The sequence below is a fragment of the Hippocampus zosterae genome, chromosome 13 (genome assembly GCF_025434085.1).
Source record: "Hippocampus zosterae strain Florida chromosome 13, ASM2543408v3, whole genome shotgun sequence".
NCBI lineage: Eukaryota > Metazoa > Chordata > Actinopteri > Syngnathiformes > Syngnathidae > Hippocampus > Hippocampus zosterae.
The window spans coordinates 19,600,574-19,627,334 of record NC_067463.1 but is presented as its reverse complement, the minus strand read 5'-3'; the positions used below and the strand labels follow the sequence as shown (position 1 = coordinate 19,627,334).

The 26,761-nt window shown below is 42.8% G+C and overlaps 2 protein-coding genes across 4 annotated transcripts in view; one reads left to right on the top strand and one right to left on the bottom strand.

Annotated features, from left to right (window-relative positions):
- maml3 (mastermind-like transcriptional coactivator 3) overlaps window positions 1–5,883 on the bottom strand; it is a 100,648-nt gene extending 94,765 nt beyond the window's left edge. For both annotated transcript variants that reach the window (XR_007965863.1, XM_052083224.1), the window contains exon 1: window positions 4,594–5,883. Coding sequence is in view for 1 of the 2 variants with exons in the window: in XM_052083224.1 (XP_051939184.1) it covers window positions 4,594–4,971 (378 nt within the window). In the remaining variant the exon portion in view is untranslated. The remainder of the gene's footprint in view (window positions 1–4,593) is intronic.
- Window positions 5,884–19,287: 13,404 nt separating this feature from the next.
- scoca (short coiled-coil protein a) lies at window positions 19,288–26,733 on the top strand. Of its 2 annotated transcripts, none has more exons than XM_052083395.1 (4): window positions 19,288–19,431; window positions 23,477–23,548; window positions 23,630–23,710; window positions 25,390–26,733. In XM_052083395.1, the coding sequence occupies exons 1-4, from the start codon at window positions 19,371–19,373 to the stop codon at window positions 25,530–25,532; spliced, it is 357 nt and encodes a 118-aa protein (XP_051939355.1). In that variant the 5' UTR covers window positions 19,288–19,370; the 3' UTR covers window positions 25,533–26,733. The 2 variants fall into 2 exon arrangements, with proteins under 2 accessions (XP_051939355.1, XP_051939356.1); XM_052083396.1 differs by lacking the exon at window positions 19,288–19,431 and adding an exon at window positions 20,525–21,116.
- Window positions 26,734–26,761: the final 28 nt, after the last annotated feature.

Here is a 26,761-nt window from a genome sequence, read left to right as displayed (position 1 = left end):
AAGCAAAACTGCAAGCAAGCACAACATGCTGACGTTACATAAGCGCAGGAAGTGGCAGGCGGAAGCAAAGCTATTCGTTTGACTTCGCGGGAAGATGGCAATGGTGCGACTGAAACGCAAGGCGAGCATTGTGGCGTGCCATTGTAAAATGGAGTTTCCTCTCCACTGAAGACGCCCAGTGTGAAGGCATGCCGGACACAAAACAAGGTAAAATCAAGATTTCACAAATCAGTTTATGTATATGAATGAGTGTGTGTGTGCGTGTGCATAAAAATAGTGCTGTGGCGCAATCTACAGACAGATAATGATGCTTGTTATTTTGGGGTTGTGTGTTATACAGTCGATTAGAGCAGGCTCACAAACATGCCTACTTGGCTGCCAGGTTGGTAGTGCCGATTTTCCCCGTCAAAGGCAATTGTCATACCTCGGTTTTTGACCATAATCTGTTGCAGAAGGCTGTTCGAAAACTGATTTGTTCGAAAACCGAAACCACGCTCTTTTTAAAAAAAATCTTTATTGAACACGTCTGCTCACAATGGAATGTTACACGACAAAGCGTTACTTCCTCGTCTACCCGAGAAAGCGTCACTTCCTCGTGAAAGTAAGGGCGAGAGGAGTCGAGTGGCGCATTCAAGTGCGCTCAGTTTGGTTGAGAACTGATTTTCGGTCGTAATCCAAAGCATAAAGAAATCGAAGTTTTTGGTCAAAAACCGATTTGGTCGAGAACAGAGACGTTCGAAAACTGAGGTTTGACTGTACATACGTAGCGGCCATGTTAGCAGGGGCCACTGCCCCATCAGATGTAATGGAAAGCATAGCCATTAGCTTAGCATTGCCATAGGCATGTAACTAAATTGGAGCATGTTTTATATATACCTATTCAAACCCTTATCTATGGAATCCAATCCTAACGGTGATGGGGAAAAAAAAAAAGGAAGCACACCAACATCTTGGCTCAAGCCACTAGCTGCACGCCATTATCCCGACCGCCAGCACTTGCGAAGTAAGTTTGGATCAACTTGAAAACTTTTCAAAAAAGTTCCAGATTTTTTATTTACAATAATTTTGTAGTGTTGATTGCGCAGAGAACAATTCTGATTCTGCAGAGGGAAAATCTTGACTCCACAGCTTGAGAGTTGATTTCCCGCAGGCATTAAAAGTGACCTAAAATGACCACTTAGAAAGCAAATTAGTGTGTTAATGAAGTAAGAATTATTTTTTCGGAAATAATCTGCAAAACCAAAACACTGTTGGTATAAAATAATCAACATCGGTATTCTATTTGGACCTGTCAGGCAGATTTATTGAATCATAATAATAAATTTTATTTGCATTTCACCAAACTATGGGTTTGAGGCAGAACAAGTGATACAAAAGCAAAGATTTAGAGTGTAACCTCGCCACTTGACCTGGATATTGTAAAAATGCTGCATACAATAAGATAATCAATGCAATTTTACCACGCAGACCGTTCATTTATTACACGTGGCAATGATGTGACGTAATTTTTACTGGACGTCCACATAGAATGAAGAGAAAAAAAAGTGTAGGCGACACTTTTTTTTCTCTTCATTCTATGTGCCCATTTGCCCAAAATAATTCTACCACCTCCCGTATCCATTGCTTCTGTCAGTATAAGATGATTAAAAAATGAGCTTGTACACAATTTTGATATTTGAGCATGTCATCTATTATCTCGGCGGCCCGGTAGTCCAGTGGTTAGCACGTCGGCTTCACAGTGCAGAGGTACCGGGTTCGATTCCAGCTCCGACCTCCCTGTGTGGAGTTTGCATGTTCTCCACGGGTCTGCGTGGATTTTCTCCGGGTGCTCCGGTTTCCTCCCACATTCCAAAAACATGTGTGGCAGGCTGATTGGACGCTCTAAATTGTCCCTAGGTGCGAGTGTGAGCGTGGTTGGTTGTTCGTCTCTGTGTGCCCTGCGATTGGCTGGCAACCGATTCAGGGTGTCCCCCGCCTACTGCCCGAAGACAGCTGAGATAGGCTCCAGCACCCCCCGCGACCCTAGTGAGGATCAAGCGGCTCGGAAGATGAATGAATGAATGAATCCATTATCTCTGGGGTTTTGATATTTTTAAGGGTTTGGGTTTTTTTTTTCCTCCATAAGAGGAACATTGTTCCACCTTCTAGCCGAATCCTGTTTATTGGTTGTGTAAAATAGGCTGATACTAAAACCAACAATGAAATAAAATTCTTATTGGCAGAAAGATGACCTTACATTTCTCAAGTACTTCCTGATTAGACCATTGAAAGCGTACAAGTTAATCCTTGGAACAGAAATGTTATCAATGTTCAAGTTTTTCACACCAAGTTCTCCCAGATTAGTCAGCATCCTTGAGAAACTTACTGAACCCACATGCTGCCTATGCCGAGTCATAAGCGTGAATTTGCTGGCTAAGCACAATCATAAGGAACTCAAGCACACTTCCATAATTCGAGGCTTTCCCCTGCCTTGATATGGGAGTGTCTGAGAACCATCAACGGGCGCATTGAACTCTTGGATCCACACGACACTATAAAATAGTTGCACATCGAACGCAATTTGTAAGTAAATATACTTATGACAGAGCAAAGTGTTTAATGTTTATTAGTTCCCATGTAGAGCAAATCATTAAAAATCTACCTGTACCGTACTGTTCATTTGAAAGAATGCATGCCATTACATAAACTGACATCATGAGCAAGAATTGGAAATGCCGTTGCTCAGTCGGTACCGTTTAATAGTGAGAGCACCAATTAACATACAGGTACTGTATTTAGAACGCAGTGTGTATTGTAACACCCCTCAACGCTGTGTATTCTGAAGAACAGACTGTAACATAACCCCGTGGGCATTTATTTGTGTCTGCATGCGTGCACACGGTGGGTTTGGCTAGAGCAACGGCAAGCTTGGCTTTCCTCGAATGCCTGCTTCTGCAGTGACTACATACAGCCATCTAGCTGCAGCTCTGCTCTTCAGAGCAATGAAATTGAAAAAAAAAAAAAAAAGGAGAGCACACACACTTCTCTCGTTTCCCTTCGGCTCACGTCTTGGCGCTCCGAAGCACAGTGCGGTTGTTGAATACAGTGCATTTGAAGTGTCACCGTTGGTGACAGAGAAGCTCCTCCATCCTCCAAGCTTTTTTTTTTTTATCCAGCCATCAATCAGACAATTCAGTTAACTGTCCACAAGAGCTAGTGGGAGATCTTGCATTGCAAGTACTACGGATGGTTCTAGCTAGGCTCTTCTTCAACAACTAGCTGGGACATTAAAGACGCTCTTATTTTACATCTCAAAAGGAGAAGACCTGGGCTCATTGCAGCAACAAAAGGAAAGACACTGTTGACATTCCAGACATGAGTCCTTTGGTCTTTTCTCAGGAAACCTGAGCCTGCCCACAGGAGATACAGTGCAAACAGGGATTTTACACAATTTGTCTGTGTCTATTTTCTATTGCTCTCAATGGCCATGCAATCACATACTTTTTTTTTAATACTCAAATCTACAGTAAGAATCACAGATGACCACAGGGCACGACGACTCTAATAGTAACAACAAAATGCATCCGCTGCTCCCAATCAGAAGAAAGCCTAACTATTCTGTCAGCTCCCATAAAATTCATTTGCGCTTGCGAGTAATCATTTTGTTCTGTCAAAAGGATGTGTGCTATAACACATGAAAATATTGTCACTATTCTGGCAACAATCTGACATCTGCTGCTTCGCTCCCTTGAATGTACAGGTGCACATGGCATTGCATCACTGACTGTTTACAGTGACATCAAATCATTAAGTTATTTTTTTTTATTTCACTGTACTTAAATACAGTGCTGCGTTTACAGGAAACAATATGCCTTCAGGAACCTGTTTGTAATTGGGCATCGTATCACACCCAGAACTTCCTCTCTCCCGAGATGGACCTTTTATCTCAAAGCCAGAAGTGTGTGTTTGAGTGAGTGTGGGTGTGTGTGTGTGTCGTCATTGATCCTCTAATGTATCTGTATTATTAATTGTTTTTTCTAACCACCATTCAAATAGTACTTGATCGAATCACAAAGTGGACTGATCATAGCAATATAATATTGTAGTCCATGTAAACATACACTGGCACCAGGGGACGGGTTGTTGATTTAGAAAACATGTCACAAATCTGGAGCCTAAACTGTCATTGCTGAGAGCATTTGTTACAACACCGATGCCTACTTACAGAGAGTAATCGCACACTTAACCCAAGAAAGGAGAAGTAGTTTGGCCGTGAAGAAAAAAAAAGTTACTTGAGAGCTCACAATGAATAAACACTTTTAAAACGGGCTGAAGAGGACAAAGAATCAGCTGTTAAGTATCGAGCATTCTGCTTCTCTCACCAAACAAACGCACTTAGTCGGCGTTGTTGTGAAAGTGAGGCGAGCGATTACCGCCGAGTGACCGTGTTGTCAGCTCTTGCAACTGTGAGTAAACAAGTTTAGTCCAGCGGTAGTCATGCAGCTACCGCCAGTGCTCGTTTGTGGTCCATGGATGTTGAGTGAACTGTCTGCGGAAGTGTGTGAGTGAGAGGGGGCTGTGTGTCTCTGGCTGTCATTGGGAGCGCGTCCTTACCGCTATCAGCGTGTTATTCCTCTGTTCCGTGGAGGAGGCCGAGTCCGGGTCGGGCTGTTTGATCTGCGGCTGCTTACTGCCTCCGCTCCCGCTGGCCGACTTCTTGGCCCGCTGCTCCAGACTCCGCTGGTACAGGCTGACGGTCTCCCTGCGCTCGATTTCCAGCTGCTCGGCGTGGGCTTGCTGGTACCGGTTCTCGCAGTTGACGTGGTGTCTCCTGCAGCCCTCTATCCGCTGCCTCAGCCTCTCCACGACGGTGCTGTGCTTCGGTATGCCCGCGGCCCCGGCAGGCACCACGTTCCCGGCGGCCGGGTTCAGGCTGTTGTTGATGCAGATACTGCCGTTGGGTCCGGCAGCGGGGGAGGCGAAGTCCCCCATCAGTGGGCCGAGTGGCTGCTATTTTGAAGCAACTTTTTTTTCCAACGTCCAGCTTGTCTTCACCGCCGTCCCCCTCCGTCGCCCCCCTCCCTGTCCTCCGCGGCGAAGGGTCCCAAGGAGCCGGCCAGCGGAGGTCGGAACCGGCTACAGCCCCCGAAGTGAGCGACAACCAGGGGCTTTAAAGGGCAGCGAGCCTCGCGCCTATACGGCCGGGAGCTGGCGAGTGACCTCGTCTTCTTCTTCTAACACGGTTCCAAAACAAACAGCTCCCGAGAACACAAATAAGAGCCAGCATGAGAGGCTTTGACGATGAAGCGTCTCTACGCCACTCGCTCGAAACAACTCCACCGGAAAGCCAAACAATTTACGACGGCGGCGGTGTGAAGGCGGGCAACCGGCGGTCAAAGCCACACCAACAGCCCCGCCGAGCAGCGACAGTATACTCGCCGCTTTACGCTGTTGTACTTATCCGTAGAGAAAAAAGTTTTGCTGCTTGGACCTGACGGGCTCCGGAGTTCCCAAGTCAACGTGTATGTCATATGGTTACTGGTTTGAAAGCAATCCCGGGAAGGATGTCGCCTGGTTCTGTTGTGAGGCATCAAGAGTCCAGACGGCGCAAAACGTGAATATGGGAAGCAGTGGCGGAAGTGTGTAGTCACTGGCTGACGCCTGCCACCATCACACAAGAATCAAGTCAGCTTCTCCACCATGCCAGCGGAGTGATATCAGGACAGCAGTTTGAGTAAAACCAGCTCGAGGCTGTGAGAAGCCCGCCGAAGGAAATCCGGAAAACCCGGCGCGGCATATGCGGCGGATGCCCAAGAGAAGCTGCGCTGTAGTCCCGCCGCGGCCGCTTGAATAAAATGGGCACAATTGGAGGGGATATGTTCAAGAAAATAACAATAAAAGTTTTTGAAAGTTTCTTTGCATGCTCATATGTTACATCAAACATTCCACATTCACGGAGAATCTTACTCCGTTTAAGTAACAATGACACACTTGGAGCCTATTGTAGATGTATTTTCAGTGCGACAGAGATTTGACACGTCTTTTTCATGCGGATAAATCAGATTTAATGATGGAAAGTATGAGACCAACTTATTTTCCTCACTTCATTTCAATGTCGGGTACTACTAAACGTGTAACAAGTGACTAACACACAAACACTCACACACACACACACACACAGCTGTCTAATCCAGCTGTCTTCGGGAAGTAGGCGGGGGACACCCTGAACCGGTTGCCAGACAATCAATCACAGGGCACACAGAGATGAACAACCATCCACACTCACATTCACACCTAGGGACAATTTTGAGTGTTCAATCAGCCTGCCATGCATGTTTTGGGAATGTAGGAGGCAACCGGAGTACCCGGAAAAAACCCACACAGGCCCAGGAAGAACATGCAAACTCCACACCGGGAGGCCGGAGCTCCACTTTGAGCCCCAACCTCAGAACTCTGAGGTGGATGAGCTAACCAAACTATCTCATTAAAAGGGTTGACGGTTGGACTGGATAAATTAGTGTATATGGTTGATTATTTGTTATAGGATCGAACCCATGACCTCTGCACCATGAGGTTGACATGCTAACCACTGGACCACCAGGCCGCCCTAAACCCTCTCTAAAACCTCCTAATTCCTGTGCGGAGTTTGCATGTTCTACCCGTCCCTGCGTGGGTTTTCTTCGGGTACTCTGGTTTCCTCCCACATTCCAAAAACATGCATGGCAGGTTATCGGAACACTCTACAATGTAGAGTGTGAGTGTGAACCCTGCGATCGGCTGGCAGCCAGTTGAGTGAATTCCACATCAACCCATTAACCATATTAACCTATGGGATAATCTCATTTTCTATAACTGGCAATGTGTTTTTCCACATATCTGTGGAATTATTTTTCAAGCATAATCAGCCTTTTAAAGCTTATGCTACAGCATTTTAATTACATTCAAGTCTGGACTTTGACTAGGCCACATCAGAACCTTCATTTCTTTTTGTTTTTTTTAAGCCGCTTGGAAGTTAATTTGCTGAAATGTCTTTGATTGTTGTCATGATGCAAAACCCAAATGTGCTTCAGCATGAGATCAGAAACATTCTTCATCAGGATTTTTTGGTAAAGAAAATAATTCATGGTCCCATCAGTCACAGGAAGTCATCCAGGTCCTGAAGTAAAAAAGCAGCCCCAGACTATCGCATACTACCACTGTGTATGATGTTCTTTTTCTGAAATGCAGTGTTACATTTGCTCATGATTTTACAATTGTACAGGTATTTTCGGGCACTAAATTGACTTAAAAATCAAAACAAAAGACGTCTCATTTCCCTGTACTTTCTGACAAAAAGGAGGCTCAGATAGTCTTAAAAATTGTCCTTACGTGACCTCCAAGTTGGACTCATCCACCCATTTTGTGCCCCTCTTATCCTCACAAAGGTTGTGGATGAGCTGGATCTTATCCCAGCTGACTTTTGGTGGAAGGTGGGGTACAGCCTGGTTAAAGTCCAATAATCTGGTCCGCTTATCCTCACGAGGGTCGCAGGCATGCTCAAGCCTATCGCAGTCGTCTTGGGCAGTAGATGGGATACACCCTGAACTGGTTGCCAGCCAAACTCAGAGAACACACAGAAAAACAACCACTCACAATCACACCAAGGAACCGTAGAGAGCGTTCAGTCACCCTACCCTCCATGTTTTTGGAATGTGGGAGAAAACTAGAGTACCTGAAGAAAATCCACATACAGAACATGAAAACCCACTTCTCCAAAGGTGTCTTCCTGCAGCGATTTCATCTCGTTAAATTGACTTTTATATCATTCTAACTAACATTGCATTGTAATGTACACTATTGTGTCAAATGTTGCCCACTCGGCAGACATTGCAGCCTGGTCATCCTGGTAGAAGGTTTCTCCCATCAGCGGCACGTTCTCAAGGTTCCTTATTTTTCCCCACATGGATTTTTTGTTTGTTTGTTTGTTTGTTTGAATCGTCAGTCACTCAGTCCATCATGTTATTTATACCACGTGTCCATCATTGCTTCCGTCAGTGTATTTCAGCAGTCTGCAAGTCCATCAGTCAGTCTGTTAATCAGTTCAAAAGATCAATAATTCAACGGGATTGAAATGGTTAATGAAGTTTAATATCTATCATTGTATCTTTCGTAATATGGTGATTATGTAAAGAGCAATACACACCGATACACTCACATACATTTCACCCGCACTTCTATGACAATTTATTGAATGGTAAAGGTACGTTCAGTGGGAGTACGCTCCTGCCTACCTGCAGATGTTGTAACTCCTAAAATGCCTCAAAACGTTTTATTTCAAGTTTAAAATGGTTTACCAGAACCAGAATCTAAGTCCGCATTGTGGCCAAAGGTAAAATCCAGTCCAAGTAAGTTGTACACCTCCTCCTGTCTTCAAATGCTTGCTGTTTGCTTTTGCTTCTTCCTATTCTTCTTCTCCTTCTCCATCCCCTTCTTCTTTTTTTCGTCTTCTCCTCGTCCTCCTCCTTCTTTGTTTCGTTGTTATGTCTTCAAGATGGCGCCGCGAGAGTGGCTGCCTTTACAGCAGATCCTATACTTTTTGTTCTTCTACTTTCTTCCTTTCATAACTTTGCTGCTGTAAATTGGAAATGTCTCCATTGTGAGACAAATAAAGGTTTTCTAATTCTTATTATTCTTATTCTTTGTCTTCTTTTTGGTTCATTGGCAGATTACACCACTTTGGTTCATACCGTTATCTACTGTACAGTAAGACCAAAGCATTTCCAGATTTAGTCATTGGAAATAACCCTTCTCGTATTCAATTCAGCCCTGTGAACAAACACATGACATTCTTGAATATAAATAATTTCACAAAGATTTATATAGGAGGGCGGCCCGGTAGTCCAGTGGTTAGCACGTCGGCTTCACAGTGCAGAGGTACCGGGTTCGATTCCAGCTCCGGCCTCACTGTGTGGAGTTTGCATGTTCTGCCCGGGCCTGCGTGGGTTTTCTCCAGGTGCTCCGGTTTCCTCCCACATTCCAAAAACATGCGTGGCAAGCTGATTGAACACTCTAAATTGTCCCTAGGTGTGAGTGTGAGCGTGGATGGTTGTTCGTCTATGTGTGCCCTGCGATTGGCTGGCAACCGATTCAGGGTGTCCCCCGCCTACTGCCCGGAGACGGCTGGGATGGGCTCCAGCACCCCCCGCGACCCTAGTGAGGATCAAGCGGTACAGAAGATGAATGAATGAATGAATGAATGAATTTATATAGGAAGTTTATATGCAAAGAAATACACATCCATAAAACTGTAGACTTGTGGTTGGAAAGTGAAGTGCGGCCATCTGGTTCTGCCTCCTTAGCCAATGATAGCCAGCCATTACAGACCCTACATAGATCTGAGTGAACACAGGAGAGCTCATTCGGGAACAAACGAGACAGGCACATTTTAAATATAAAAAGAACATTCAAGTAGCTTAATGTAATGATTTCTGCCAGAAATGTTTGGAAAATAAAATTCATCCCTTTGAGGGGCAAAAGTATATTGGGCGTTAAGTTTTGTTACAGCTTCAGCTGTTGTGAAAGTGCCATATAAATAAACATGTATTTTATTGTACGGGGGCGGCCCCGTAGTCCAGTGGTTAGCACGTAGGCTTCACAGTGCAGAGGTACCGGGTTCGATTCCAGCTCCGGCCTCCCTGTGTGGAGTTTGCATGTTCTCCCCGGGCCTGCGTGGGTTTTCTCCGGGTGCTCCGGTTTCCTCCCACATTCCAAAAATATGCATGGCAGGCTGATTGAACACTCTAAATTGTCCCTGGGTGTGAGTGTGAGCACGGATTGGTTGTTCGTCTCTGTGTGCCCTGCGATTGGCTGGCAACCGATTCAGGGTGTCCCCCGCCTACTGCCCGGAGACAGCTGGGATAGGCTCCAGCACCCCCCGCGACCCTAGTGAGGATCAAGCGGTTAGGAAGATGAATGAATGAATGAATGAATGTATTGTACAGCACGGCTGCTCTCATGAAAGTGTAAAACAAAAGTAATACATTACATCCTACCTTTAATGGGTAGCGATTTTACAATACCTTTATATTTTATATGCAGTACTGCGCAAAGGGCTTGGGCCACCAAAAGCTTTGCTTTTATAAAGACTCTTTTTTTTTCATAGGAGTCATGAGGACTTATAAAACACTCACTTAATAGGACACACAGTTCCCAAAAATGAATAGAAAACCAGTGGCCACAAAACTTTGAGGAATGATGCATGAAGGTCACTGATTGATTTAAACCTGGGGTGTCAAGACATTTTTGTTGTGGGCCACGTCATAGTTGTGGTTTCCCTCAGAAGGTCATTATGACTGTGAAATCAATATGAAGGAATTATCGCCTAATGTTATCTCATATACATAAACACAACAAATTGATGTATGAGTTATGAAGCCAGAAGCCAGTAAAATTTTCCCTTTATCCCAGAGAAGGAATTGGTAGCAGTGTGGTTAAAAGTATAGACAATTCGCAAGAAAAATGAAGTCAACACACATGGTTTGCTTTTGCGGGTCACATAAAATGATGTTATGGGCCAGATATGGTCCTGAGCCCTTGAGTTTGACAACTGTGATTTAGAGATTGTCCAAAAGAGAACACCGTAGTCAATAATCCCACTTTCTGTTTTCCCCCATTTTGTGAAATATTATTGCAGAAGAATACCGGTAGGTGCAGTTTAGACTTGAATTATATGTTGGATTTTCCTTTTTTTTTTTTCAAAAAGGCTTCATTAATTTTGCACGTGTAACTTGATTGGTAATAATTAATTCGTTTAATTTGGTGAAAGGCATAAGAGCTGGAAAATACACCTCTATGTTGATATATTTCACTTTTGTGGCAACATTTTCAAAGGTACAATAATCCCTCGTTTATCGCTGTTCATGGGGAGCAAAACCACCCGCGATAAACGAAAATCCGCGAAGTAGCGATCCCCCCCTCCATATAGGTACATGTACATAATATTTATAAGGCCAAATTTAATGGTATACATGCATGTATAAGTAAATTTTTAAGTAATTAATATGACTTAATGTTGTATACTAATAGATTTAATCATGTATAGATTAGTTTATGAATAACAAAATACATATACATGTAGTATATGTTGCTCTATGTGACTCGCTGTTGTTTTTGCTGACTTTCGCTGCTTCTTACGGACCTTTTGTGGACTTGAAAAAAACATTTATTAATTTTTTTATGAATGTGTTTGAAAAAATCCCCGATGCACTGAAGCCATGATAAACGAACCGCAAAATAGCGAGGGATCACTGTATGTCCATCTCAGGTCCAACGACATATCATTTCACTGCCGGACAAAAGACACATTCAACAATGAAGAGGACACAAATGAAACAGCAAAAAGATGCACACTGGCATGTTCTTCCACAATTTTTACAAAAAGTGCACTTACGCAAGTTTTGTCGAGCTCCCGATGTGCACAAGGTCAAGCAGACCAGCACACGTCTGCAGTGAACATTCCAGGGACGAGGAATAGTTTACAGTTTGAGATGGGACCATGACATTGAAAAACAACAAATTATGATCAGAACTGTGCCTTGTTTTTACCAGTTACTGACATTGTGAAAGTACACTGATTGCACCATGTTGCTTGCGTAACAAGTGTTTCGCATATGTGATTCTGCCATCCCTAAGCATCCTTTAAGCCTTTTAATGACACCCCAGTTGGAGTCTACGTAAAATTAAACACACAACTAAAAGAATGACAAAAATTGTGTATTTGAAAACAAAACACTTTCATAACACATTTTAACATATCGCTAGGAAAGAATGCTAAAGTCAATGTAATATCCCATTCAACTGCTAATGGTCAATTAGCATTGACTTTGGGAGTTATATTCCTTCAAATAAGGAATATTTACACACAAACGCTGTAGAAAGAGATATACACAGGGAAGATAACACGACTTACAGGCACACGTTGTTCCAAATCAGTGAAAAAATTAGCTAAATTAATACTGTAGTTCAATCACAGCTTTTTTCTCTTCTAATTGTGTGCTCCATCCATGCACGGGGCCACACTTCCCCTAAGTGGCCAAAAACACGTCGGAACAGCCAGTATTTGTTTTGATAGTCTTTTTCATTGCTATTATTTTCATTTATTTTTATTTGCATTTATTAATAATTTATTTTCTCATTGTCCTTTGAGTTATATTGAAAATTGAGTTTTCAAGGATTCGAGGAATTTTCCTTTCCTTAAAATTCAAGGATACAAAGCTCCAAGGATTTATTTCGTTTTTGTTGTTGTACCAACACACATTTCCACGGGATGAAATACAATCTCAGGTTAGCCCGGTAAATTCAGGGCTTGTGAAAATAAAATAAGACAAAATGAATATGATAAAGAGATCAGGGTAATGTATAAGAAAGAAAATGAAGAGTCTAAATGCAAGATGCTTCAATTTAACGCTATATTTGCAAGGGCATTTTGAACTTGACAAAAAGAAAAGAGTGTTAAAGAATAGTGGTCAACGTGCAGGGATGAATTGACATGAGATGATGACGGTATTTTTTAGTACAGTAGTTGAATTTTATCCATCCATCAATCCATCCATCTATTATCCGCATATAGCTAGCTAGATAGATAGATAGCTAGATAGCTAGATAGCTAGATAGCTAGCTAGATGGATCCATGGATAGATAGATAGATAGATAGATAGATAGATAGATAGATAGATAGATAGATAGATAGATAGATAGATAGATAGATAGATAGATAGATAGATAGATAGATAGATAGATAGATAGATGGATGGATGGATGGATGGATGGATGGATGGATGGATGGATGGATGGATGGATGGATGGATGGATGGATGGATGGATGGATGGATGGATGGATGGATGGATAGATAGATGGATGGATGGATGGATGGATGGATGGATGGATGGATGGATGGATGGATGGATGGATGGATGGATGGATGGATGGATGGATGGATGGATGGATGGATGGATGGATGGATGGATGGATGGATGGATGGATGGATGGATGGATGGATAGATAGATAGATAGATAGATAGATAGATAGATAGATAGATAGATAGATAGATAGATAGATAGATAGATAGATAGATAGATAGATAGATAGATAGATAGATAGATAGATAGATAGATAGATAGATAGATAGATAGATAGATAGATAGATAGATAGATAGTGGGAATTCTGCTGACTGGACTCGAGAAATTCTGTCCAGTCAGTGCAAAGTATTAAGTAAGCTAAGTTACGTGTGAATAAGTTTATGTTGTGCTTTGATGTTCAATGTTTCAACAGAGGCCGGTGTTCTTTACAGTAAAATTTAAAAAAAAATCACACACACTTGTAACTACTTTCATGAAAACACTTTTGACAAAAAGACTTGGCTACGTATCCATATCTGTGTGTGGTTGCGTGTTTGTTGTTTAATACTAGTGCAGCTGCAGTATGGCCAGCTTAGCACTTAAAGAATGAATGGAATGTTATTTTACACACACGCACACTGACACACACACACACACACACACAAACACACACACACTTTTATTTCTCTTCCTTCCTTGGGAATTTCTCTTTGACTGGAAACATTAGAATTGTGTTTTTGATCAGAAGACGCGACACTTACAGTGAGCTAGTCAGCACTGTTTAAGGAGGCAGTTGTTTTGAGAAGCTAAGTGATTCTCAAGCGATGTTCAACTTTGTTTTCAACAAATCTACCTCTGAAGAGCACATGTTTGCTCTTGAACCACAAAGAGATGCATTTCTTTTCTCTTCTCGCAGTCATGCCGGTTTGTCTACTCACGACTCAAGGTGTGGAGATAAAGAATGAGTTTATTCAAGAGGTAAACACGCATACTTAAGTCTTAATGGAGGTAAACAGAGCTATCAATCCTGTCAGCGCGGTTATCCCTCGAGACCAAATTGGTGTCAGTCTTACTTTTTATTTGGAGATTTCCTCGCACATTGACACCACGTATCTTTTCAGCTAATTCTTACCCACTCTCTTCTTGTTTTCCACGTGACCTATCCGTATCCCTCTGTGTTCACCTCATTGATTTGCACATCGTTTTGACATTCAGGCTTCACTGTTCACCCTGTAATGACCCTGACGCACGCTCAGATACCCGTTGGGAGAAAAGGGCTCTCCTACTACTTAGACTTGGAGAGAGCGAGAGGCAACGGATAATGCGTATTCGGCTGTTGCAAGGAGGTCCGACTAAATATTTTATGTGATCTGCCTCCAAGAGTGAATTGAAAAGAGAAGTAGGGATGATATCTTGAGGAGGATGGATGAGAAATGATGGAATAAAAGAGGACTGGGATACTGAGGGCGATTTGAGAGACAACATTGCTGAAGGGAACACCGATTATTATTTTTGTGATTGCTTTGGTCTGCCCACACCGAGACGATTCCACTGGGGTCATAGCAGGGATGCAAAATGCAGTTTATAAGGAAAATGTTGCCAAACACCCAGGGCAGAAAACATAGCTGAGGAATCCGTTTATTTAGATTGTCGCTTTAGGATTGCAGGGACAGACTGTCTGACAAACACTTGCCAAAACGCAGTCATGAAATACAGACTGCCAATCATCACAGAAATTTGCTTTTCAATTACTGTGCTGTGGAATTTTGATGTTGTATGCACCTGAAACTGTACAATTAGGAATGTGGCCGAATTTTGTGGCAAAATTGCACCTCTCACTTCAAACAAGTCTTACAAGTCAAACAAGTCTCGCGTGGCGTCATGTGAAAAATTGGAATCTTTCACCGCTGCATCTCTCAGAGTAAAGGAAGCAACTGCACACAGAAGAAAGCCACCAGTGATGTTGAAGAGGAAACTGGAAAAGGAGAATGGGACCTGGCTGCTCATTACAATGTGCATAATGTTAAAATGTCCTTAAATGGATCCTGCTTGAGCTCATGGGTTCTGCCGTTTGCTCGCTTAAACTCCCTGATGATGAATTATTATTGTCAAAAACGACAGGAGATTACCCAGTTGTCAGAGTTTTTCTGGGACAAAGTTAAAGAAATGACCCAATTCATCACCAGTACTGATATCAATGTAAGCAGGGAGGGACTGCGACAAAAAAATTGGCACCGACACTCTTGGCTTAGATCACAGTGCAGAGGTACCGGGTTCGATTCCAGCTCCGGCCTCCCTGTGTGGAGTTTGCATGTTCTCCCCGGGCCTGCGTGGGTTTTCTCCGGGTCCCACATTCCAAAAACATGCGTGGCAGGCTGATTGAACACTCTGAATTGTCCCTAGGTGTGAGTGGGAGCGTGGATGGTTGTTCGTCTCTGTGTGCCCTGCGATTGGCTGGCAACCGATTCAGGGTGTGCCCCGCCTACTGCCCGGAGACAGCTGGGATAGGCTCCAGCACCCCCCGCGACCCTAGTGAGGATCAAGCGGCTCGGAAGATGAATGAATGAATGAATAAATAGTTGAGTTTCGTTTAATTGTGACTTTCCTGCTCTCTGTAACCAGTTTAAAATACTCTGTCATGGTTTGATCTGTTTTTGTTTTTCAGTTCTGGCTGGAGTGGAGGGTGTTCCCTCCAGCATGCGCGCCTTTGGACTTTGTTCATTTAGTTTTGACTCTTCTAAGGATCTTGTTTTATTTTTTGTTCTTCAGTGAAAAAAGTTGCTCCCAATCTTGCCTTCCGGCTTCCCTGCATTTGGGTACTCGACAATGCCAAACCATGTCATTTCTATTTCTGAACAGTATTCATTCATTCATTCAGGGACAATTTAGAGTGTTCAATCAGCCTGCCACGCATGTTTTTTGGAATGTGGGAGGAAACCAGAGCACCCGGAGAAAACCCACGCAGGCCCGGGGAGAACATGCAAACTCCACACAGGGAGGCCGGAGCTGGAATCGAACCCGGTACCTCTGCACTGTGAAGCCGACGTGCTAACCACTGGACTACCGGGCCGCCTATTTCTGAACAGTAAAGTGGGAAATAGCTAGCTGGAGCAGAATTTTGAAAACACTTTTCAGCCTGTGCAATCAAAATGCAAGGAGAGTAGGGAATTATTCCACTGCACACACAGAAGTCTCTGATTATTTACAAACAACGTAAATTCCTCCCATGCAGAACAGGTTTCCCTGTTTAACCAAGTTGTGCCAACGTTACCTGGTCGTCACGGTTACCTGGAAACACCATCACATGACAGCGAGAGAGCCGTCCTTCAGCCCATGTTGATGCTCTTGTTCTAATGTGTGTTGTGTCAAATTTAAAAGCTGAGCTCTTGCTTGTTGACACACTTCCTGTTTTGCATAAAATCTGAATAGAAGATGCTCGCTGTCGGTGAAGAGAGATCATTACAAAATTATTACATTATTATTATTACATTACATTGAAAATTAAATCAATAATGTCATCACTAACTAGGCAACATCGAATTCACTTCAGTGTTGTATGGGAGGAAGGAATGGATAGGAAATAAGAGGAAGTACCCATAAAAAATTCATGCAACTACAAGAGACAAATGCAAACTCCACACAGATGTAACTGCACACTCTTCAGTAGAATTTGAATAAGATCGCAATAAATGAATAATGGGCCATTTATGCTTATGTAAGGCATTTATTATATTATTATAATTAAATTATTGAAATATCATGCCCCCCCCAAGGAAGAGGAAAACATCTCGCCCCCCCCCCCACATGACTACAAATACAGTAGTATCATTTGTCTATAAAATTGTTATAAGTACACCTTTGCATAACACTGTATTCTTATTAATGTATAAGAGAATAAAAAAAGAACGAAATATGGACCAACTTTATGGACCAACTTACAACAAACAATAGTGTCATGATTCGGTTTAGGGACCAACAGGTGGCACTGTAGGGCTCCCCCCGGCAGCTGCACACCTGTTGGTCATGAGAAAGCTCCCTGCGCAAACTCTACCAGTGAGAGCGCCACTGCCCCCTAACGTAGTGGAGGTGCAACTGCAAGTTATTTTAGGACAGTAAAAAAATAAAAACACATGTTCCCTAAGGTCAAACGCGCCCCCCCTGATGGAGCCTTGTGGCCCCCCATGGGGGCGCGCCCCACTATTTGAGAAACACTGGTCTATAGTGATGTCAGCGTGTTTTGGTCTGAATGCCAGAGCAGGTCAACTTGTCTCTGTAATAGGTCTTCATTACTGTCAGTCACAAGTACTGATAATGTGCCTCAAGTGAAACAACTGCTGCTGTCGACTTTTTTTTTAAATAAAGCAAAACTTGGGTGTCCCCCAGAATAGTGTGTGTAAATGGAATGAGATACAAAAAAAGAAACAACAGAAAGTGGTAGATAGTGGAGAGGGCAGAGGGGAAGAAAGGAGATGAGGGCATGTGTGGTGAAGATCAGAAACTATCAGGGTAGCCTTTCTTGGTTGCCCGCAAAGTCTGGAATGTACTTCTACTGGAGCAGAACACATTCTCATGACAAATGCAGACACACATGCACGCACACGGTGAAACTGATTATTTCTCCATCCATCCATCTATTTTCTAATCTGCTTAACCTCAGGAGGGTGCGGGTGTGCTGGAGCCTATCGAAGCTGTCTTGGGGCAGTAGGAAGGATCCACCCAGAACTGGATGCCAGCCAATCATGGGACAAACATGGACAACCAACCATTCACGCTCACATTCACACCCAGGGGCAATTAGTGTGTTCCATTTGTCTGCCACGCATGTTTTTTGAATGTGGGAGGAAACTGGAGTACCCTGAGAAAACCCACGCAGGCACGGGCGAACATGCAAACTACACACAGGAAGACCGGAGCCAGAATCGAACCTCACGCTTCTTCACTGTGAAGCAGACGTGCTAACCAGTCAATCACCATGCCTCACAAAGAACATTTAAAAAAATTAAATAAAAGATGAGGTGGAAAAATATAGAGTATGCTGCCGCAGGTCATGCGCCGCCGGAATAGGGCATGGTGGATGCCGCAAGCCGCGCAGTGCCGTAACAGGAACGGGTGTCGGTTGCAGGATGTGCACTGCTGGAACAGGAACAAGTGACACCCACATGTCGGGCGCTGCTGGAACAAGGACAGGTGGGGGCTGCAGGACCAAGAACAGGTGGCAACTGCAGGACCTGCGACTCTGTAACAGGAATGGGTGGTGCCTGCAGAACATGCGCTGTCGGAACCGGAAGGAGTGGCGACAGCAGGACCTGCACAACCGGAACAGGAAGGGTTAAGGGAAAGGGAAATAATCTGGTGTGTCACAGTCTCTAGGAGACTTCTGTCAAACATATCAAACATATCTGTTCGGTATCAAACATGGATACAAAGATGGAGATTCAACAAAAGCCCTTTTTGGGATTAACAAAATGTATGCACTGATATTGGAAATAGTGGTGTAGTCAAGTGTTCCCATATGTACAGCATGCAAGCAATCCTTCCATACCAGCAACGCAAGACAAATTGATCAGTTTAAAGGCTGTGCAGCAAGCGTTGAGGGGATCACTTCTGACCATCCACTAATAAATATCACTCAAACCCCACAAATTATAATATATTACCGTCTATTCATACTCATATGCTCAATGCCAAAGCAGCCAAGAGATGGACAGATGGATGACTGCTCTTTTACAGCAAGCTCCATGCTTTGCATAACACTAGAAAAGTGACTGTGCCAAAATGGGCCTCTGGTTAGTGGTTCGGTTCAATGCACTTGTATGCGAGCATCGCATTGTTGACTGACACTCCTCATGATGCATTTTAGACTGTGGCTGCCCTCATTATTAAAATCAAATCTATTGTATAGTAATGCGTGTTGTTGCTGTTTTGCAATGTTTATCATTAACCACTAGAGTGCAGTATAACACCACAGATCCACATAAGAGCTTTGCCTTCTGGCGAAGGCATTTCGGCCAAACAGGCTGTTAGTCGTACAGCAGTCCAAAACGGGACCGATGAACCAGTTAATCTAAAAACATGTTCCACAATATTACACAGCATCAAGTCATAGGTTTATGACACATGTTGATAGGAAAAAAAAGTGTCTTGCTGACAATTCAGGTTAATGTGTGACTAAAGAGTGCGCATCACATTGTGTATTTATAAACCCCTTTATGTGGTGTTACTGGTACTAAAACTTTGACCTGTGGCGCTTTCCTAGCAATGGAGGTCGTCGTCTTCTTTCACTCTTAGTGCGCTTGTTGCCATGGTGATTTTTTCCATTACAGCTCTTGTAACTCGAGTCACCAGTCAGGTAAGGTAGGTCGCTATGACGTAAATAATTTAGGCAACAAGTGAGTGTAGACAAAGGGCTGATATGAGGAAGAAAGTGTGTGAACATAAAAAGATTTTGATTTCTTTTCTTAGACAAAATTTAGAGAGAACACCAAGCTGAAGGAGAAAAAGGAAAGTGAGGCAATGGCGGCCGACTTGGAGGAAGATGCGACTTTTACTAACATATCGCTGACAGACGACCCAGGTAAAACTTCACAAAGCTTTTCTTTGTACACATGAGCATGAAAAGGAAATTTACATTCTCATCAAACACCAACAAATTTAATCAACCCAAAGTGCTTTACACTTTTAACCCCATTTACCTACAGGTGACACACCATCAGGGGGTTCAGTATCTTGCTCAAGAACACTGACATGGTCGCAGCCTCAAACCACACTTACACATGTCGATGTTTGTAAACTATTTCTTATTGAACACAAATTCATAAGATGTCGAATGAAACGCTTGACCCTGACAGTCAACACCTGAGCATTTCACTCAGGTTGTCAGGTGGTCTAACTAAATTTGGTAAAGACAATTTTGCATTTGACTGTATGTCTCTCTCACAATTTTGAGGTGAGAGGTTCGAACTTCTGTTCCGGCCTTCCCATGTGGAGTTTGCATGCTCTTTCTCACTCATGCATTTTACATTCATACATGTCACAATCACATGGGGCTTTAACAGAAAAAAAACAAGACATCAGCCACCGAAGACTCTTGTTATTCATGTCGTCAAAGCGCCCTTTCTAAAAACCAGATTCTTCATGACTGGTACATAATAAACAGACATTTACACATACATACCTAATTCTCAGTTGATTGTTATCAATTAGAAGTCAAAATTGTCTAGATTCAATTGATATGTCATTGATATGTTCTTGCTGCCCCCACATTTGTGAACACGGAATTCTGATTAGTACCTGTATTACATTTGTACAATATGAATTAAGCAGAAAAATTAGCCTGCTTTTATCCATTTCAGGAGGCGGCCATTTTGTCCTCTACTGTTGCCTGCTGTCCACTAGAACTGACATCACAGGCCCCGCTTGCGAATGTCACAGCTCACCTGGTTTCGGGGTTTGCTCGAGTGAAATTTGCGTGCGAGTAATACGGCTTGCGAAGTGCTAGATGTTAAAGAATTTTATGTCACTAGAAGCACACAGTTTTCCCCGCTAGTAATGTGTAGTTGTAACATCTACTTAGTGCGCCTTAGTTGTTCTACTAACCATGCACTGAATTATCTGATGAGGACAAAAAGCATAGAAATACTGTATGTGGGCAACTCAGCACAGTAGTAGATATCAAATGCTCATTTTGCTTGTCATATTTAGCTCAAAAAGATGCTGAAACGGGAATCCATAGATTTGTTATAAATTACATGATATAACTTTGAATATAATTGCTGAAAACCAAAGACGGGCAACTATTAAGTACTCAGATGTGGAGAATGAGCCTTAATATACCCCAAACCCCTTTTTAATTTGGATTTTTTGTGGCCAGTGATTCACTTCAGTCTGGCATTCGTCGCCCCAGGCCTCATGTCAGAACAGACATAAGAGATGTGGTGCTTGACAGCAGAGCGTTGATCGCAGGGTAGCTTCAGCACAGTCTCAGTTACGTAAAACAGATTCAAATCCAAGCTTTGGTGTGAGCATGCGATAGATAAAACAGAAAAAAAAAACCATAAAATCGACAGACAGACAGATCATTTCATGTTAAATAGTTAGGGCGCCCCCTGTCCGTCGGGGTTGGCTCACACATCCAAAGGTGAGGAATCCTCATCATTCAGCCGTTGTCGTCATCGTCATTGTAGCATCGTGTGCGTGCTCGTGTGTGTCTGTGTTTTCAAAGACACTCCGTATTTCGGAGAGCACACAGTCTTGATTTCGGTGAGTGGGAATACGATAACTCGTTTTTGTACACTGCTTTTTTTCCCCCCCTCCGATTTGGAATATACAGACACTCGCCGCATAAGTTAGCGTCGAAGGTTAGCTGTGTCCAGTTGGCTAAGAGAAATTGATAGGTGGCGTAGTCGAAATATGTTCGAAAGGCGCTCTGCGATGAGCGCTTGGGCATCTGCTACACTTTTGGTTTTAAGTGTTGTTGGCGAAACGTTACACGGTTGTAGTTTCATTCGTGGTTGTTTGTAGTTTGCAGCAAAGGCTTGTTAGCTAGCAAAGCTAACTTGGAGGCGCCAGTTATCGGATACGGTCTACTCGGCTTGATTTTACCAACGCATTATTGTCAAATTGAATGTATCCCGTACACGAGTTGTCATTATATAGTTCTAATGCCCATGTGTTCATTTCGTCGATGTCAGTTTTGCTTTGTTTACTCACAACGGCCTACAAGCATAAGTGATGGAAATCGCTGGGGTGAGAAGTCGTAATTCGTCTGCCTGTTTACAAAATGGGAAATGATTCAGAAGTATCAATAATAATGTACCATTTAGAGTCTCGAGCTTTGTATGTTGCCTACTTGATGGAGTTGCTCGAGTTTTAAAACCCCGCACCACGCAAGCCAATCATCAGTTTGTTGATTGTACCATGCTTATTTATCGATAATGATTGAAGGTAGTTTAAAAAGCAGAGCAGTAATTTAGATGCTTGACTGAGAATAACCCGACTAGAAATCCGTGAGAGTCAAATGAAGCAACTAACAGGGTGCGGCAACTGCGCTCAGCATCCGCCATCACATAAACGATGTACTCAAGCAACTGCTGCATCTGTGTTTGTGTGTTTGGATTCGAAGTGGCCAATTCCAAATTGATTCTCATCAGATTTTTTTTTTCAATTTTACTATTTTACACTTACAATGAACTCCGGTTATAATGTGGTTCGTTTGCCCCCGCCCCCCACTGTATCACAACAGTTTCAAACACTCATTTGTATGGGTTTCTACTGTATGAAGGCAAGTCAGAATTTAGAGTTGCTCACCGACAGTGTGAGCAGCTCCAAGATCTCCTTGAAGAGATGCTGTGTAATTCAGAATAACAACAACACAAGAGGAATTATCGCTGCATAAGCTACAAGTCGATGGCAAAAGAATAAAGGCATTATTGAGTAAATTAAGCTCGGCTGGATATGTGTTCTGAATGTGTTAGGCAGAGCACAAGGATCATCAGCGTGTGCTTCTGTCCGCACACGTGAGCTACATTAGAAAATAGTTGCTCGCGCATAAATCATAATAATAATAATAATTAAATGATGTGAAGGAAAATTGTAAATAGTACTGCGATTTATCAATTTTGTGTTCGTATTGCATTTAATTGAAGATGTTTGTTGTTTTTTTTCTCTTTCTTCTTTCTACATACATTCTTGCTGCTGGAGGCTGTAAATTTCCCCAGTGTGGGACGAATAAAGGATATCTTATCTTAAATATTTGCGCACCCTCGCTCATTTGTCAGCGAGTTTCCAGGTTCATACTACATGGATGCGAGCTGTCAGTCGCATGACCTCGATACATATAAGCGTAAACGGCTGTTTGCACCGACCATCAAGCAAGCTGTATTACTTATGTTCCATATTTCATTTTTATGCATTTTTATCTGTATGCATGTTGCAATCTGTTGAGTTCAATCCATGCCAAATACTGTTAAATATATCATTTTTTTAAAATATGCATTGAGCTATTACAAACATATTTTACACTATGGATAAAACATTTCATAATTACTTTGCCTAGTAACTACTTTTGCAAGGCAAGAACCGAGTTGGGAACTCTCATCTTCTGGATAAAGTAATTTGTAACTATAGCGAATTACGCTTTTTAAATAACATCCCCCACACGGGTCCCATCACTACTTTATGGGAGAAAAGCACCTTCCAATGAATTATCGAGCTTGGAGCAAGTTAAAGCTTCTCCGGCTAACTTAACTTAGCATAACTTTTTCCTTTGCTAACCAGAGATGGTGTGTGAACGTAAAGTGACATGATTATTGTGGGAAATTGTGGAACAAAACGAAATAAAGAGCAGGCGATTGTGGCAGTCGCGGCTGGATCCTTTTTTTTTTTCCTCCACCACGTTTATAAAAGATCAATTCGTCACAGTCCTCTTTGATACCACGGGGAAAAAATTCAAAACCAAAATACACTTCTTGCACGTGACGTTAGGACTCAATAACCATAGTCGTCAGCAAGCGAACAACGGATTCCCTAGGAATCAAATTCACGGGAAACAGTTCTCACAATGAACAATTTTTTTTTTGTCTACATCCTTATTCGGGTGTGTTTTTGTTATTCTACTACAGTGGACAGCAAATCTGCAGCCCTGTATACTAAGCCAGAGAACGATCTCTTCATCATGAACTGCGACATAGATGGTATGTGTACTCTTTATTGGCATAGCATCCGAGAACATCGAATTTGTAGTGCGGAGGTGATGCTGCTCGATTGTCTTTCAGGGGACATGGAGAACCAGGTGGAGATGGAGGAGAAGACGAGGCTCATAAATCAGGTGTTGGAACTTCAGCATACTCTGGAAGGTGACATAACCATCATTTTCTTTTTTCTCGTCTTTCTAAAACTTTTATGAAGTGGCATGGATTAACATGTTAGCGTTCTTAACTGTCATACAAGCATACAATGACATGAAGTGTACATGGGGGGGAAAAACACTTAAAATTGATGACCAATGAGGGAGGTTATTAAACATTGTGTTATTGTTGCACCTAACTCATCTCTCTCCTTTTGTTTTTACATGAACTGACACTGACGTATGATCATAAAACACATTTCAGTCCATGTGGGTTTTTTTTTTCCTTCTGATGCTGAATCGTGATTTGTCCTCTCCTTTGTACCGCTTGATTACCTGAATCTGAGACTCTTTAGTCTGGAGCATGTACATTTCAAGTTAAACATCATCTCAGGAAGCAATTATGGTTAGTGTGAAAGATGTTTCGTCGAGTCCTGGTTTTGTTTAGGATTTGTACGGGAAACCGGGCCTTTATGTGTCAACTCTATCGTAGTTTACAATACAGTACAATACAATACATGCTGATTTATATCGCGCTTTCACAACAGCGGCAGCTGTAACAAAGCGCTTTACTAAACAGTTATCATAAAGTAAAATAATAAACACAACACATAACATAAAACACGGACAAGTCATGCAGTCCTAACCACTTTTCCATCACACGCTTTGTTGTTTGAAACGGTTTGAGATGAAAGAGGAGAGAATCAAAGTGTCCTTTAACCAGCGGATCAGAGACGTCATGCTCAAAATGTGCACACGTCGGCTACAAGCTAAGTTTCAAAGTCAACAAGAAGCTGTAGCATCCATTGACGAAGAAAGAGATCGGTTCACTTCTCCTGTCCCATGTAAATCCGCTTCAATTCCAAGCGGCGACTCACGGTTCCAAATACGCATCGGCGCTCTTCGCCAACGCTCCTCTCTCCTCATCCTCAACTTCAGCGGCCATCCATCCAGCCGCACCAACGCCAACTGTCCAACAGCGCCGTCATAGCCGCTGAACAAATCGGGGTTGTGAAAAATGCTGCCCATTACTGGCGCAAAAAAAAAAGCGCCCCAGGTCTGTCCAGCACCGACAGTTAATGGCGCCGACATTCCTCCCAATCAAAATCTGTGCTGGTACAGGCGTGCTGCCGAGAAGGCGCAACCACCAAGCACAGATACTGCTCCTTTGACGAATGTCGTGGCCAAAAAGCGCAACTCTTCTTCATATGAATATGAATGAAACTTAAGTTCACCCGTCAAGGTGATTGCGCGTTGTATGTTGATCCTGAAAATTCAATATTTATGTGAGCTTTAAGTCAACATGATGTTTTTGAAGCACAACAGCAAGGCAAAGAACTACGAGCGCTGAAATAAAAGCAAATGCTCAAACGAAACATATGGTAATGATTTCTCACAATGATAAGGAACAGTCACATCGACAACTTTGCTAGGACATCACAACAGTGGGGTTATCTTATATATAGAACCGGTCTGCAGGCTCATGTGGTCCGTGGGGGGGCTACCTGGTGGATGCGGTCACCATGATGGTGACCCTTGCACTACAACAAGGGGCTCAAATTCTGGTCCTCAAGGGCTGCTTTCCTACATGTTATCCGTCTGGATTTATTCATCATCATCATCATTTTTCCTTGTGGGCAATTCCTCAAAAAACAAAAAAAAACAAATCAAATTCTCTGTTTGTTGCAGACCTGTCTGCACGGGTGGACGCAGTCAAAGAGGAAAACTTGAAGTTAAAGTCGGAGAACCAGGTCCTGGGTCAGTACATCGAGAACCTCATGTCTGCGTCCAGCGTCTTTCAGACCACGGACACCAAGAGCAAACGCAAGTGAGTGTGTGCTGAGACCATAGACGTGTCGGAGGCGGGTAACGTCCTCTCCCAGACTTCCCTGGTCCAAAAATTGAAAATGCTTTTGTCACCTGTTCTGCTTTGCTCTGGCAGCACTGATTCACTTTTGATTTGTTACATGGCACTTGTTTTGGGTTATTATCGCAGCTCAATTATTGACGAGACGTGTGGGTCCCCAATTGCGTGTGCAAGGCATACATGTAAAAAAAAAAATATTGCAGATCATTGTTGGGCTGAATTCGACTTGAATTAACATTCACAACATGCAACTCGCCACACACGGGCAATTATCGATCGACGCAAATAGACAGTTGCCAGGTGTTCAAAGTTTTTGCGCTCCCTATTACAGATGAGAGACGTGCGCCTAAATTAATCCACGGAAGGGTCGTGGGGTCACTTCTTACTTTTCTGTATGTCTGAGGTCATAGCTTCGCACCGTTGTCACCAACCCGGTTTTCTGTCGAATGCGATCCCCCCCGCTTGTCTCAGCCTTCATCGTGTAAGTGGGGGTGAAGCAAACCAGGCCATAATCCATAATGTTCTTTTATTTCTAATGTATTTGTGGTTTTTTGTCATGAAGTCATCATGACCACACGTTGCATGACTGTTTTTGTCTCCACTGCCAAGCAGAACAGTGTTCCCGTAAAGTGTATTAGAATGACATGTAGCGACCTTTAGTTAAAACATATGTATAATGAATCCTAACTTGTTATGTCAGTCATGATCCAAAACAGAAATATCTTTTTGTTGTTGTTGTTGTTTTGCTGCTGCATCTGTATGAGTTGAGACGGGAAGCGCTAGATGCAAACAGAGATCAGAATGCTTTCTACGCCAAAGCAGTTAAGTGCATTTGAGTGCTATTGGTCAGGACAGGAAATGGATGCTGGTCTCCACCTTGAACTGCAAAATAAAGGGCATGTCCCTTTTGAAGAATGGAATTTGCATCAAAAATAAAACGCTCGTCGAATGTTGGCTTGATTGAAAAAGTAGTAATTCAGTTGGTGGAACCTAACTACTCATTCAAGGGAAAAGTTGTAATTTATTGAAATGATTTTGATCTATTTAGGTTGTATGAAAAGTATTTTAGAGAATCGTGTACACTCCAGGAGCCATCTTGTGTGAAGATACCATGCACTGTTACTTTGAAACATTTGTTTATAATAAAAGCTTTCGTTCTATGCTCACTCTGGATTTATTTTATCCTCAGCACAT